General features: G+C 38.6%; 1 protein-coding gene and 1 long non-coding RNA gene across 4 annotated transcripts in view; both read left to right on the top strand.

Annotated features, from left to right (window-relative positions):
* Positions 1 to 14,648, top strand: part of slc41a2b (solute carrier family 41 member 2b) — a 40,500-nt gene extending 25,852 nt beyond the window's left edge. For all 3 annotated transcript variants that reach the window (XM_037122247.1, XM_037122245.1, XM_037122246.1), the window contains exons 10-11: positions 115 to 263; positions 11,841 to 14,648. In XM_037122247.1, coding sequence (XP_036978142.1) covers positions 115 to 263; positions 11,841 to 12,026 — 335 coding nt within the window. In that variant the 3' untranslated portion in view covers positions 12,027 to 14,648. The remainder of the gene's footprint in view (positions 1 to 114; positions 264 to 11,840) is intronic.
* Positions 14,649 to 14,869: 221 nt separating this feature from the next.
* Positions 14,870 to 16,164, top strand: LOC119032746. The gene is made up of 4 exons (XR_005079023.1): positions 14,870 to 14,974; positions 15,091 to 15,147; positions 15,290 to 15,518; positions 16,078 to 16,164. It is a non-coding gene; the product is annotated as an uncharacterized LOC119032746 (long non-coding RNA).
* The last annotated feature ends 339 nt before the right edge of the window (positions 16,165 to 16,503 follow it).

Consider the following 16,503-nt stretch of genomic DNA (forward strand, 5'->3'; position numbering starts at 1 on the left):
TATTTTATAATGAGTAACTGCATAATCACTGCCACTCAGAGGCCAAGAAATTATGCCTCCCCATTTCATTTACTTTTAACCTTTCCTCCCTCCATCCTTATTGTATTTTCTTAGGAGCCAACCATCGCTCTGCTCAGGTGCTCCTTTTATTGGTGATTCCTGGTCACTTGATCTTCCTCTACACTATCCACCTGATGAAGAGCGGACACACCACCCTGACCCCCATCTTCATGTCCGTCTACCTGGCTGCTGCTATGCTGCAGGTGAGCACTTGATCTCTTTGGTGCCAGATGCTGATCAGTGTATATAAAAGTATTCAAGGGCCCAAGCTAAGGGACCTCTTTTGACTACCCAGTCTTAGCATAAGCAGACAGTAATGCTACTTTAAAGCAAGTTTCCATTTCTCGATGATTTTTGCCCAAGGACGGAAAGTAAAAAGCAATGGTATTGATTTCCCAGTACATTAAATCCTAATGTTAACAATAGCTTGTGTTGGATCTGCTTCGCAGATTAGATGTATAGACCAGATGCTTTCTACTGAGTTGCTGTAACACTAAAGTCCTACTGTTGATGAACAGTAGATGGAGTTTTCATTGTGTTCCAGTTTGCTCTCTCTTCCTCCATTATGTAAACAGTGGCATTAAACAGTGTTTTCTGTCATGCACCCACTGCCCTAATTTAATGGTTGGCAGTAAAAATCATGTGTGCTAACCACACTGCACTGTATATAGATTTATGGATTAGACAAAGTTTGATACATTTTATCTACAAAACTACAATTTGGCTGATAGCTGATTCTGATACCGATTATTTAGTTTTTCCTGTTTGTGATTGCTCCTTTTATTTAACAGAAACAAAGAAATCATTTAGAACAATTTTATAGTACAAATTTGATCGTAAATTGAATGAAACTCCTTTAATATTCCTTTTTTTCATTTAAGACACAACAGATTAACATCAGCCACTGCCATAGGAGAAAGTTATCTTACTTTCCAATAGGTGGATAGTTAACTTCTGAAGGTATACCTTTTTCAAGGTATTCCGTAGTATGGAAACTAACATAAGTTTTATTTCTAGTTTATGTCTGTCAAGACATAATATTTTGTGAAATTATAATGATGGAATTTCTTGACCATAAAACACTTTTGTTTACATTCTTTTAAGGGTCATTGTGACTGATAACATTATTGTCTCGATCCTAGAAATAGGAATAGGAAGTTTCTATGAAAATTAAGCTGTGGATGTGTGATTTTACTACTTGACACTTAGTAAAGCAGGTGTAGCAGCTGTGTGAATCCTGTGAATTCCTAGAGCACTATTGTTTCAGGCGATGCCTGAAGGAATCTGACTTCTGTACGTATTTGTCTTGACAGCAGTTGGGGTAATTAGATGCAGGAATGACTTGAATTATGAATGACTGCTTTAACTTATCAGTTGACCCATGATGATGTTTTAACTTCTGGAATTCCAAGAATTCGGTTGGTGTGTTTTTGTGTATGCATCGGAGGCTTGTTTTGCTGGAAGGCTTTTAAATGCACCCTTAAATCTTTAATGCAGACATGGAACATTAGAATGTAATCCTGGCCAGTGAGGATTTGGAGACTTTCCAAATCAATTAAGGCTGTGGCCAGTAGAGCTGCTTTAAGGGTGCTTTAGTCCCAGATAGAACATCAAATGGCAGACACAGGCCCGTGGGGTTGTGAGGGTTGAAAACGTTTAGATCCAGTCTCTTTGATATCTTAATATTTACAGCCATTTCATAGAGAATAGTAATCAATGTATTGATTGAATTCAAGAACCTTAATCAGTACACTTTTGTTTGTTTTTTAATTTTCAAATATTCAACAGGGTTTACATGATCAAACAGGTTAAAAGGCGGACGAGTCACTGCATGTCAGAATGATTCATGAACTTCTTCATCCTATGTTTTGAACTGTTTCTGGAGCATATTGAGGAATTTAACTGAATTCCATTTTTAGAGATGGTTTTCTGCATGGTGTCAAAGCAGCAAGATTTATGTGGATGTTGCAGAAATTCCTCATTAAATTTCATCTATGTTTCCCATGAATGTTTTTGCACAGACACAGACAGAATAGCAGCACTAATTATTAGGCTGAATGCTGGACATATTATGAAAGTTTACAGCTTAGTTTTTCTGGTGACGCATTCAGTCGAGGCTTATTCCTAAAACTGTAGAATGGATAAATGCTAGTTTCTGTAATGATATAAAAAACAATACAGATTCTTTCATGCTTTTGACATTTAATTTCAGTGTATATAGATACACACGCAGACATGGAGAATCTTAGGAGATAGGTCTGGCTATAGAGCTTTTATCACAGCAGCCATATTGACATGAAATAGAAGGTAAACACAGGTTAAAGTAATGACAATTAATGAGGGTTCCTTTCTATTTAGTAAAGCATAGGCTTTTGACTTGAATGGAACAGAATCTTAATCAGTATCTCTGGGAACACCTTTGTTTACCCTAGTGTTTGCTGTCAAAATGGCTGCTGTTTAAAAAGGTCAAGACAAGTCTGCACGAAAAGTTGAGAACTAGTTTGTGAACATGGTGAAACATTAAGCCCCTAAACAGACAGATATTTCCACCAGGATTTGATGGCAACCCAAAGCAGAGCTCAATAGAGTGAGTATTAGACTTAAATTCATCGGGTTGTTAGATACATCCCTTGCTTTGTGTGTTGCTGTGTAACTGCTGTATTTTAAGTTTGCTATATTAACTTCAAATGAGTTCTGAGAAACCTTTCAAAACACTCCTGCGCCTTTTATCAAATAATTCACTCTGCACGCACAGTGTGATTGAAACATATTTTTTTCAAAAGTAAGGCTAAATGCAAATGTTTCCTTCTCAGTTGTCAAACATGAGCCAGTGGAGTTCATAAACCACTATCTGCCTTAGTCTATGCAAATGAAAATGTCAACAGTTTGCATCACTCTTTTACCTATAGATCAGATTTAACATGTGATCTGATGAGGTGAAGAGCTGCAGGTTGTTATTGCATTCTGGAGAAACCTTAATCCTCTTTAAATAGGTGAAAAGGAACACTGACAAGGAATAAGAGTTGTCCTAGACAATCACCAGTTAGGCAAATGGAGGAAACTGCACAGTTACAGTATCACACTCGGTAGTTAAGTAGTGGGTCTGAGAGCAAGGCTCTTACTGATGTCTTTATCTGTCTCAAAACAAACATGTGGGTGTTTCAGGATTATGAGCAGAGTATGCTTATGCATTGGCTGCACCTTCAGTGAGCCTCTCTCCACCTATACTTCAACCCTGGCACTAATGATGGTAATAAAAATTCTGCCACTCTCATCATCTCATCCAACAGTACACTCAAATGAATGCATAAGCTCGACATTTTGAGTGTGTAAAATGAGTCTATGGAATTGTATGCCTCTGTAGTCATTCATAATCCATGATCTAATACAGAACATTTATTTAAATGTTTTCTGTACTCGAGTTTGGAATAGACTTTTTTTTAACTCTGGGTAAGACAGAAATTAAAGAGGCCTAGTTTAGACACTTGAATGAAGTAGACAACAGCATAGGTTATGGATGTTAGTAGCTTGAGGCAGTGCCCTGAAAGGACCCTGATGTGGTGTATCAGTGCGTATCTGGTAACTGAAATCTCTTTATCCATGCAGAAATATTTTTATTGAAAGTCCTGCAGTATTCCTGTGTAAAGAAATGCCATAAATGTTTAATTCTCACTTGACCTACATTTCAATATCCCATTGCCAGAAATTCTAAAAATGGACTCCATTTGAGATTCAAAATATACAGACCTTACAATATAGCTTTTTTATTTTCTCTCTGTGCCTACCTTGGGGCTGGAAACAGTTTGGCAAAGTTGTCACTAACATGGTGGAATTTGATAATGTCATTCAGTTAAAGTAATAAGTAATGTAACAGTCTGTTTCCTTAATAGCAGAGATAAGCTGAAATTTCACATGGTGTGGTTTGATAATGTTCTATTTAAAGTGAAAGCCATAGTAAATTAGGGGGAAATTGAAACATTTCTGCAGAATAGCTGGACTCATTGTGATATCTCTGCAAGCCTTATGGTACAGCCACTCAGTGGAAAAGAAGAAGAATGTAGTTAAATTGACTTCTGAGTTCTGCATATTCTGCCATACAGTGGTTGACAGTTTTACATAAATCCATTGAGAATAAATAACCAGGGACATACCAAAACCAGAGAGACATGAAAACAAACAATACCCAAGACAGTATTATTTAACAATGCTGTGTGAGCCCACAGTATATTCAGAAAAAGAATTAGGCAATGCAAAATAAGCGAAGGCAACACACTGCAATACACCACAGAGGTGTCAAGAAAACTCAGGTAGAGAGAATTATAGTTTGACTTGGGAGTCAAGAATCTAACTCTGAAAAAGTTTACCACTGATGAATATGCATATATGCACCATGGTAATATAACTTTCATGGGATTCATGATAATGGGACATTTAATAATGATGAATCCAAAGGTCATGGAGTGGGTACATGGTCAAATACGAACCAATTATAGTTGTATTAGAGGCTGTAACACAAAGGGTGACCATACCTCGCTCTGAAGCCCAAACCTAATTATTTCAGTCAAGGCTGGCTATCAGATCAGATGCTTGATCTCTAAGGCACACAAACAAACATTAGAGAGATACTTACCACCTATAAAGATCTGAACTGAACTAACTTTATCTGTACAGTACATTTCCAATTTTACAGCACTTCTGCTTCCACTATACGGTCAAGTACTCATTAGTAAACATTACATGAATTCAGTAATTCAACCTAGGGCAAGTTACTAGTTAGATTATTAGTGTGTCTATACTGGACCACTTGCAGCTGTGAATTCAGTCCATGATCTTGCTAAAAATCATTTTCAGTGAATATCCTGTATCTTTTTCTTCACACTTGTGAGATTTGACACTCTGTTTTTTCCTTTTTACACTTTATTTCAATTCTTCAAAGTCTTCAGAACAACAAAAGCGACAGCCAGGCACGACTTGTACAGATTGTACCCCACAGCTTAAATATTTAATTACAAAGCCGATGAAATTCAAAGGCTTGATGTGAAACACATGAAAGTATTTTGTATCTGCAAACTTCATCCACTGAGAAATGACACAAATGTATGAAGACTCACCAAACTCAGTCCACTGAGTAGGACCACAAGATAAAATCTGCACAAGGCGGTAAACCATATTTCATGTAAACACAATGAAGTAGCTGTTAGATGTACAGTTTGTTGCCATTAATGGATGGTAACACATGGCAGTAATATTCACGTAGGCCATGGCAGTTTACCTCACTTGGTATTGATGAGCCTAATGTGTGCCAAGAAAATAATCCCTGCACCATTCCACCACCAATACCGACCAGGCCATTGACACAAGGCAGGATGGATGCTTTTCAGATCTTTTACTATTCACTTTTGTTGAGCCTATACCCACTTTAGCCTATGTATCATGATCTCAGCTGACAGGGACCAGCTGTGGTCTTCTGTACTACTCCACGTAGTCCATGCACTTTAAGATTCCATGTGTTACATGTTCAGAGATCCTTTTCTGCACAGCACTTTAGTAATGTGTTCTCTTCTGACCTCTCATTAACAAGGTGTTAATTGTTTGTGAGGTTTTCTTTTATTCTGTTGTCATATCAAGCTTAGGATATGCCTTCAGATATCATTAGTGAATTTAGGCTCAGGGTTTTGAGTGTGTATGGGGTCCTACATTTGGAAATTTACAGGCATGGAAAAGACATACTGTACGTTGTTTTACTTTTACTTTATGTTATTTTTTTTTCTCCATTGAGATGTAACTAATCCTCCCATTTTTCCTGTAAAGAAAGTGTGAAGTGAGAAAAATAATGCTTGCCAAGTTTAATGTTTTGATTTAGTAGTGGCAACAAGAGAGGAAACCCTTGTAAAGCTCAACAAAGCATAGATTTAGTGTTAAAGGTTTGATTAAGTAGAAGCTAATAGCAGAAGAGAGCTGTCGATGTCTAACTAAAGGGCTAGAGCAATCCAGAATTTTAAAAAATTCTCTTTCTTTTTGGCTGCCTCAAACTGCTTTCTCTGTAAGGGCTGGGGAGGGTACCCACTCCAGCTATGTGAAGATGTTGACCTGAAAAGGATGTGGCAGAGTGATGTTGAAGTAATTCTGGACCTTATTGCATTCCAAACTCATTTTGTAAGGCAATTACGTGGCAATAAAACATGACCAGAAACTAGCACCCAAATGGCTGAGAGAGGGCCTAGAAATGTTAGAATGTCTGGGTACAATGGATATGTACAGTATCATTTTATGTGACTTTATTTTGAGATAGACTTGACTGGAGAGACACTAGGGAATTTGCTAATAGGCTGATTTATTCACGAGGACAGATCGCCAGGTAAAGTAGACATGTTGGACGTATGGTTTAGGCCTTGGCAATAAAACTATGGCAATATATAACGGCAGTAGACATGTCATCGATAACAACACAAAAATTGTTTGATAAAATGTGGTGATGTAGTTTCACATGCGTGCATGAAAGTACATAGCAAATCACTTCATTACACTTAATTTCCCTTTCAACAAAAAGCTGCACTTGAACACACCACAAAGACCACAGCCAACGGTCATACCATCTTGTACGTTTTGCATCTGCATGAGAGGATGGATGCTTTTCAGATCTTTTGGATCTGAATACTATGACCAAATACTAGGGCAACAGATGCTCACTGACACGCCCAACATTGGCCAACGGTCAATGGTCAACTTGATGTGTCAGGCACACTCATTTCTTCTTCTCCTAACAAAGTGAAACACTTAAAACTGACAGAATACAAAGAAAGAGCCTTAATAACATACTTGAGTCTGTGTATAATATAGTCCTTCTAGAGTATTTTTTTATTCAAGTCATGCACTAGAATATGTTATTAAACAATATAGGATCAGCGATGTGAAACAACTTGTAATGGTCTACAAATCAAGCATTTTAGAGAGCTGTTATTTTTGAAGAGTGCAGCAGAATCTAATTATGTTTGCCCGGATGATAACTCATGCCTCAAGACAGCCATTGTGCAGATTAAATACCCACACTGTTCAAGAGTAGCTAATAGAGTGGAATCAAGAGATACGGTGTCTCTTCTTTCAGTAAGGATTTACAGATTTCTTTGAGTACAGGACTAAGGTTTGCGTATTGTTGCACACCTAAGTAATGCACAGAGGCAAAGAGGGCTTAGTAAGATACGGAGGCATACAGGACTGCCACAGCAAGACTAAAAGTGCACATCTGGGAGGCAAAAAGGAAGCATGAGCAGAGAGTGGAGAGGAACCTCTGCACCAGCAGTACTCAAGATATTTGGCAGGTGATTAAAAATGTCACAGGCTACTAAAGCAAGAGGAACCCCATCATCTGTGAAGCCATGTTACCAGATGAGCTGTCCGCTTTTATCTCCACAACAAAGACTCTGCTGTAAAGTCCACTCCGCCTCCAAAGGACTGACCTCTGTCAGTAACCACAGTGGCTGTGAGAGAATCTGGCTGAGAGCAAATATAAATAATGCTGCTGGTCCAGATAATGTACCTGGCCATGTGCTAAGAACATGCGCCAATCATCTAGCTGATGTTATTACAGACATTTTTAACATTTCACTCTCACAGGAGACTGTCTCCTCCTGCCTCAAGACAGCCAACATCATTCCTGATTCCAAAAAAGACTACTGTGTCTAGTCTTAACAACTCCCACTCTGTGGCTCTCACCCTGTTTTGAGAAACTGGTTCTCCAGCACATCAAATATACCATACCCCGCTAGCATGGACTCTCACTCTCAGTACACTTTTTGAACCAACAGATCTACAGAGGATGCCATATCTACTGCCTTCCACTCAGTCTCCATGCACCTGGAGAATAAGAACAGCTACCAGCTACATGAGAATACTGTTTGTTGTTGACAGCAGCTCGACATTCAACACAATCTCACCCATGAAGCAGACTAGAAAACTAAATACTCTTGGCTTGACTACAACACTCTGCAACTGGATATTCAACCTCCTCACAAGCAGATTGGCAGTCACTCCTGCTTACAAGTTATGTCCATTGACTTATGTTAAAGTACAAGATAAGACTTTAGTAGTGTCTTCAAAAAATTAACCTAGCCCATTCCCAGGATGGAAGCCTTCAGATGTCTCAAAAATCTGTCCCGATCCCTCCCAGTTAACATTTTTTTGTGACTGAACATCCCCACAAATGGACTGGAACAAATATTCTTATCAATTTGAGAGCTTCAATTGTTCCTGTGATCAAGTCTTATTAATGTACACCTCCTTTTGAACATGCAGCAATGCTCAAGAGCAATTTATGACAGATTTTGTGCCAAAACGAGGTTTGTGAATCTGAATTGGAATACGTTTTGAAAAAAGCAAGATTCACGACAATAATGAAATAATTTTTGTGCCCATTTCTTGCTTTTTGACGTCACTGAGAATACGTTTCCAACACATTGCATAGTTGTCCACATTTAAGCATGAAACTGAGTTTGTAGGGATTTTGATTTGGCCTCTGTCCAACATGGTTTACTAGAGAGCCAGAGAAATAACAACCTATTCTTCTACCATCAACTACATCACTCTGAACAACATTTAGCTGTATATTTCTTTCTACAACCTGTGTAAGTGCTTTGTAATTGGAGAAATTGACACAAAGGCAGATGCAGACTAACGTGGCCGTCTCAGGAGATCAAACAGCTTTATCTTGTAGACACTTCCTCTCTCTTGCCACTCAGACATGATTAAAGAACCAAATACTGAGGCGGAGAAAGAGACTAGATGATGGATTGACACTCTGTTGTATTTGTCTCTTTCATTTTTCACTTTTGAGGCATCTTAATCCTTGAAAAACTTAGCACACAAGTCTCTCTCTCACCCCCCCCCTTTCTTTGTTTTGTCTGTGGAAAAAAAATAAGATGCCCAATGGGAAGCTGCATGCTGTAAATGATGGATTGCAGTTGACACTTTTGAGGCAGGTGATTGTATGAAAGCAACAATTGCAACAACTGAGAGGATGTCCAACTGTGCCACCTTGTCATCATGAATAAAAGACAAAGCCATGACACCCTCGCTTGTGGATAGTTGGGTTTGATAGCTTGTTGTTTGCCTGTGAGACGCTTTCATCGTGTCATGACTGAACATGATTGGATAGGAAAGCAGGACGTTGTATCTGCAGGTTTACACATTCCATCAAAACACTCCCCCACATGTAAAGACAAGTGGAGCTGTCAGCAGGTTCAGAACTGTCAGAACTCATACATTAGCATTTGTCTACACAGAAGCATGCTATATGATTATAATCAGTTCTCCATGCTACCTCTTGATAGCATCATTGCTGCTTTTATTCTTAGCATGTCCTATATTTTCCAATGACTGCAACACTTTCTTGTTTTTATAATGTTTGTACTGCTAACTCTAGACAGCTCATTTCCCCTTAAATTATAGTCTCGTCCTTATCTTTTAATAGACTTCTCTTTTTCTATGTGAATTGTTCCCTTCATGCGTGGACACTTGGATTATGAAGTTTCTCTTAACTTGTCTTTCAGTCTGCTGCTGTCTATTACTCTTTCTCATCTTTGTTCCTACTGCAGTTTAAGCGTTATGGCATTCTGCGTTTTGAAGCACTTCTTCCCACCTTGGACAACACAGCCTTAGTGAAACTGGTGCTTTAATGCTAACGTGCTCACAGTGTTTACCATGTTCAGTGTCTTATTTTAGTGTGTTAGCATACTGTCATTTGCTAAATAAACCAATCCAAAGTGCCACCCCCTTTGTAGGTCAGACAATATGAAAGATTGTGATTCCGGTCCTGTGTAGCCAGATGTTTTTTTAGATACTCTCTTAAACAAGTCAACAGTAAGGACTTAAGTGCATGATAAAATGCTCTATGTACACACAGTGTTAATTATGAAATAAATAAAATTATGCAAATTGAGGCCAAGTTGTTCCAATCTCGCTGAAAACCAGAGAATCCTTGATCTTTTATGGCTAACAGGAATTTATGTTCAGTGCATTCCTTTTGTTAATGGAGTACTGTTGATGAAAAAGTGGAGACTTCAGGAAGAGTAGCCACTGTTCAATAATAAAATCTGAAGGGAATCTGACTAAACAAACAAACAAAATGTATGTAGTCTTAGAAACACCATCAACCAGTCCTTTTCCAAGTTAACACAGAAATAAGAAGGAACCAAACCCAACTGAGGTTTGTGATCAGACATCAGATGTAACGTTAGCTACGTTTTGCTAACATTCGCAAACCTATGATGTGATTATATGTGATGCGTCCATGAAGATGGTCGCATCCATACATTGTGACTTGCCATTGGAATTTTACCACTGAATGATTGTAGGTGTTCTTGTTAGGGATGGACAGATACTGATACTGGCATCAGATATCGGGCTGATACTGCGCTCATATACTCGTACGTGCAAAAATTCACAGATGCCACGCACCCATACCACTTTATTGCATTAGGCCATACAACGCATCAAACTGAAGACTGCGATCAGAGGTCTTAGGTTAAGTTAGGTTGGCAGGGGAACGGACGCAGAACATGGACACAGAAATGTTATTTTTCAAAAATTACGTTCTTTATTTTAAGTTCTTTATTTTAAGATGCACAATTTTTGAAAAGGTATTTTATTCATTTTCACATCTTCTGCTTATCCTTAACTAGAAAAGAAAATAATACATACCTACAGTATTATATATCTGTATAAGTATAATGAAATGTTAAGTGAAAATAAATATTGTTGAAATGTTCTTTATTGATTTGACAGTCAACTACGAGGCTACTTCAGTATATATCACACTGATTTGAATGTGCATACTGTGCAAAAGTTTAATTGAGATATTAAGTTGACTGTGTTAACTGTAATCATTGTTCAGTTTGTCAGATTTCAATGATATAAATTTCATTTTGTTTAAAGGGGGGGCACTGCCAATGTGGAAGCTTCTTGTTGAAACAAGAAATGATGATTATTTACATTTATTTTTATTTAATTTATTATCATTTGTTGAAACAAGCAGAGAAGAAAATAAATCTGTCTTCCAGTTCAGTGCATCTGTAACCTAATAGTTATTTTAGTGGTAGAAATATCTGTATCAGTACTCGGCATCAGCAAGTACACAAATGAAAATACTCTTGTATCTGTACCCAGTTTGACTAAAAAGGTATCGGTGCAACCCTAGTTCATGTTCAGCTGATGGAGGAAGTCAACTACACAGCATAATCTACTCATTACTTTGATTACATTTTTTCTTTTTCTTTTTCTAAAGGAATAGTTTGACTATTCTTGGCAAAAGATGAGGGATGATTTTACTTCATACTTCATTTTGGTACAGTACCCAGCAGACGGCTAGTTTACCCAAGGATTAAGAAATGCAGATGGGGAAACATCTAAACTGACTTTGTCGAAAGGTTACAAAATCTACCTAGCAGCACATGTAAATCTCACTAACTGCATTATTGAATTGTCATTAACTCGTACAAACTCAAGTTTGAAAACAACAAATGCTTATGTGCTAGACTATTTCTTGGCCATGACAGTCTACCATAAAACAAGTGGAAACTCGAGGATACGGCTGTTTCCAGTGTTTGTTCTAAACTAACTAACAGGTACTTTCAAGAAAGTGAAGTGTATTTCCCAAAACAGCAAATGATTCATTTGATTTATAATTCCATGATGAGCCTGGCTATTCAGACAAGCTACTGTGTAGGCCTTCAGCAGTGTCCTTGATAATAAGAATGTGGTAGTCTAATCTTTTCTTTCTCCTCCAGGTGTTGCTGTTGTTGTGTATATCAGACTGGATGGTGCACTCTATGTGGCGTAGTGGTAAAGACCCGGACAGTTTTTCCATTCCATACCTGACAGCCCTTGGTGACCTGTTGGGCACCGCCCTGCTGGCGCTCAGCTTCCACTTCCTATGGGTGATAGGGGACCAGGACAGCGATGTTGGAGACTGAGGGTACCTTTGATATAATGGAGTCAGCAGTGATGGGAACCCTGCTTTTTGCCAACCGACTTGTCACGCCCTTAAGCCTTGTGGGAATATGGATGCTGTCTGTTGCTGTTCTCTGCTTCATTTCAATTCACTTAAACCACATGATCATTTGAAAAATTATTTTCTGCTCGTTTTTTTTCTACTGACTAAAGACATTATATTCCATACATTTAGACTGTTCTTGGTACAGATTCTGATCTGCATAGTTTGCAACAAAGCACTTTCATATCAAATTGCTTGTGATGAAGAGCATTAAAACACCAGCCACCGCACACAATGCTAAGGAAGCCTTGCTGCTGCTGGCAACGTGGTCTACTCTACAGCCAGGCATCAGTCGGAGGACTTCTACTTACAAAAGTAGCCTGGGAAATGTTTTTGGGATTTACCACCAACTTGTCACAAAATTTGTTACCTGCATTGTTTATTACCGCTTTGTTTCATTAAGTCAGTGGAGGGGCATGGAGACTGCAGGGGTGGAGGCAAGAACATTAGTCCACAATCAAACTGTGACCACACACTTTGAGCTGCGGTGATAACAGGTCTGTGGTACCAGCACTAGACCACCAGTGAAGAAGGAAGCAACATGAATTTGTGTTGATGGTACATGACCATTGACTTTATTTAGTTTGTGTGTCTACTTTTTTTTTGTTTTTCTGTTTTTGGTGTGTCCTGGTGTCAAAACTCAGTATGTAATCATCTGTATAGTCCAGTTATAATTTTACAGTTGTTGCTTTTTGAGTTATTCCACAATGTTCTCTGCAAGGACGAGGTCAGAACAGTCTTTCTGGCTGCAGTTAAGTAAGCATGTATGTCAACATTCAGTCTTGAAAGAGTGCTTTTCTACTTTTACCATAATCACAAGAGCAAAAGTGTAAGGAATAAATTCAGATGTGCTTCTCTTTGCTCTATTGCAAGCTGCAGTTATTAGCATGAGTGGCTAACTAGCATCCTGCATACAGTACCAACCAAACACTAATTCCAGCTTTCCATTTAACATTCTTTTAGGTTTCTTCAATACTTTTTTGGGGTTCTACGGACATTTAAAAACAAACAACTGTGTGGAAACATTTTCTGGATGCTGTCAAAGATTGTGAGCTTTGTCCTGCTCTTTAACAGATTTTGGGAAGGTTCCAGTCCAGAAACACCAGCAGTATTACAGAACATGCTTATTACTAATTCCAAACAGTTGGTCTCACATTATACTCACTACGCTGCAATGCTATAACAGTGCTGTTTCTCTATTAAGTTCTACATGTCATCCACATCGATCATTAACTATAGTTATTGAGGACAGAGCATCTTTAGTCTCAATCTCAGAAACTACATTTGAAACCCATCAGATGGAAAAGCAAGCTAGAGATGGCATATTTTTGCCCATCTCATGAAGCTTACGTTAGCTTACTTACCTGACAAGTGGCAGCACAACAACAATTGTCAGTTATCAGTCAGCAAAATGTGCGGACGTGGGCTAGAAAAAAATACTATGAATTTCTTAAGTAAATCTGCCACAATTATCATTTTAAACTACATATGGATGTGTGAGAACAGAAGCTTGACATGTGTAGCAACAGGAGCTAAGTTTAGCAAATGGTTATTTTTGCTTTGGATCAACCAATCAGCAGAGATGTTAACTTTATGTACATCTTTTTCAGCCATTCATGTCTCAGCCTTAGCCTCCTGTTACATTCTGTAAATGTTAACTTCTCTGACACTCATGTAAAACATACCATGGAAGCCTTTTGTGTATTATGTCAACCTGCATTAATTTCCTCTATTTGTGTTGTCTGTTGTCCTTGGTAGGGGTCCAGTTGTGGTGGTTCCACAGTGGATGTTTGCACGCTAATCACATGCTGTTTGCGGTGCATGTATGCATAGTATAAACATGCGTGCACACAATTAATCAGCAGTTATAATTTTGGCAGGATCTGATTTCCTACTATCATTGTACCAATATCGTAAATAGTGAAAACCTGATTAGATGCCAGACTTCTGCTTGATTTGATTCACTTTTTCAGAATATGCCATGTGTCTAAAAGGTCAGAGAATAATGATTCAGATGAAGCACCTTGATTATTTAATGAATCCCTCTGACCGCAGGAGAAATTAACATCAGGAAAATCATCTCACCTAGAACTCAACTCCTAAAACCACGTGGGCTTCTTAACCGGATCATTCAGCATCATATTGTGTGCATGTGAACGTAGCCAGTGGCTCTCTTCAACTCCAATATGTGCCTCTTGAGATTCACTGGATAACAAGGTATTGTTTGCTGTCATGCCATGAATGCAGTTTACTTTCTACAGCATTTTTAATACTGTGTAATGAAAATTACTGTGTAAATTACTTTTTGTAGTCACTTTCAGTTTCACGGTGACTATTGAAAGAGTTTCAAGTTCCAAAATGAGATATCTGCCATTTTAATCATGGGCAATGGACAATTTACAGTTATCAAAGTTGTCAGATGTAGAGGGTGCCATAAATATGGTTCAGCGTGGATAGATTTCTTTTTGGTATGAAACCCTGTATTTGCTTTTGCGGCTCACATGGGCTGAAAATGTCTAAATAAATGTCATTCAATTGAAAAGCTTCTCATTCCTGCTTATTTTTGTTGAAGGGTTTAGCTGAAAAGTCGCCATCCACTTATCCACATGGGCGTACAGCAGCAGTCATTACTGCATTGAAAGCGATAGCCATCATACAAGCTCTGAATACAGCAGATGAAAGCTGAAATATCCTCTCTCTTTGCCTGATACAAGCCCCAGATATCATCGGAGTTCTATGATGGTCGCCATGACAACAGAACCAGGAAATGCTCATCCTCTTGACCTTTGTTTGGGAACGCATGCATTTCTGCACAGACAACATATATATACGCCCACCTCCGACGTAAACGGCAGTTTCCCTGCAAAGGTTGGTGTTGATTTTCAGTTTTGTGGGAATGGAGATATCATTAGAAGAAGAACAAAACAAAAGTTCTAAATAAGATATCTCAACTATCAAAATACTACTTCTGCCTCAATAATCAGTTGCTGAAAAGTCAACGGATTGTTAAAATCCAGAGTGACATCAGGCCATCTTCCAAGGTAAAACATCACATTTGATGACATGCTAATATTACAGTTTTCTTAACGCTTGCACCCAGCGCATTTTACTTCTAGGCTTAAAGAAATGTGTCCAAGATTTGCGCAAATCTTTTAGAATTGATTTGTGCCTTTCCTGTTTTAGTATGTGGTCTTCCTTTGCAAGATTTAGACTTGCAACCTGGAAAACGGTGGTAGACTATGGCATTTAAGGTTCCCACCCTGAGCGTGCCACCAGAGGGAAATGCCTGCCATGTAATTATCGTCTATAGAGGTGTGGTTCTCAAATGGTGTGCCACGATGCAAGTCCAGGTGTGCCGTGGGATTTTGTCACAACCATGCATGCATTACTGCAATACACAACTATTCAAAAGGTAATGAGGGAGAGTACAAGGGGAGCAACTCGCCTCATTTTTACTTTTAAGACCTGTCTGCTGTAACTGCGTGTGCTGCTTTTTAAAATGTATTCAATTTTACAATGTTTCAGATTCTTTCACAGATTATACTGAGGTCCTACAGAGCACCCCAGTTTAAAAAGACTCCTATTGTTCCCCTCTGAGCCAATAATTCATTTTATTCATACATATCATTAATACATTCACCTTTCAAATGGGGTGGCATTTGCAAGGCAACATTATTTTTCCACCATAATTTTATTCCATACAGTCACGAGATGGCATTAAAACAAACTCTTGAAGCTTCTCCCCCATGATAGGATGGAGAATATTTGAAGAAAGAGGAGCTGGACTGTTAACAACATAAAAAAAATCTGAAAAAATAAAATAAAAAATGGATGACATCATGAGTGTTTCTGAAAAATCCAGTCGGAAAGGCCTCTTCGCCTGGCTCAGTTCATCTTGATGGATTAGTTGCATGACAGGTGTGATTTTAGATGAGGGCCGATCAGTTTGTGAGTGTATCGTCTCTTCGTAGCAGTTACCACCACGTTTCATCAGAGGCAGCCTCAGGATCGATTCCCAGCAGCTGATTAGGAATCAAGCGGGGGCTGTAGTAGCCCGGACGCTGTGTGCTTTCTCATGAAGACAGCCAGGCTAACATGGCAGCAGAGAAGAAAGATGCAGCTTCAAAGTTAGATGGCACTAGGTGTGTCTTCCTTGGAAAACAGGAAGAGGCAGTTAAAGGATCAGAATGAGGAGGTACTCAACCTTGTGTGTGGTCCTGTCGTTGTATAATGGATTTCCCATATCTCTTTCAACATTCTGAAAAAAAAACATTCCAACGCTCTTCAAGACTTCTCAACATCGTCAACAGGATTTTCATGCCTCTCATGTGATCAGAGCCGGAGGCAGTAGATATAGATTATTCATGCTTATGGATTTTCCTACAGGCTTGCGAGAA

Source organism: Acanthopagrus latus, chromosome 14, assembly GCF_904848185.1.
Source record: "Acanthopagrus latus isolate v.2019 chromosome 14, fAcaLat1.1, whole genome shotgun sequence".
Taxonomy (NCBI): domain Eukaryota; kingdom Metazoa; phylum Chordata; class Actinopteri; order Spariformes; family Sparidae; genus Acanthopagrus; species Acanthopagrus latus.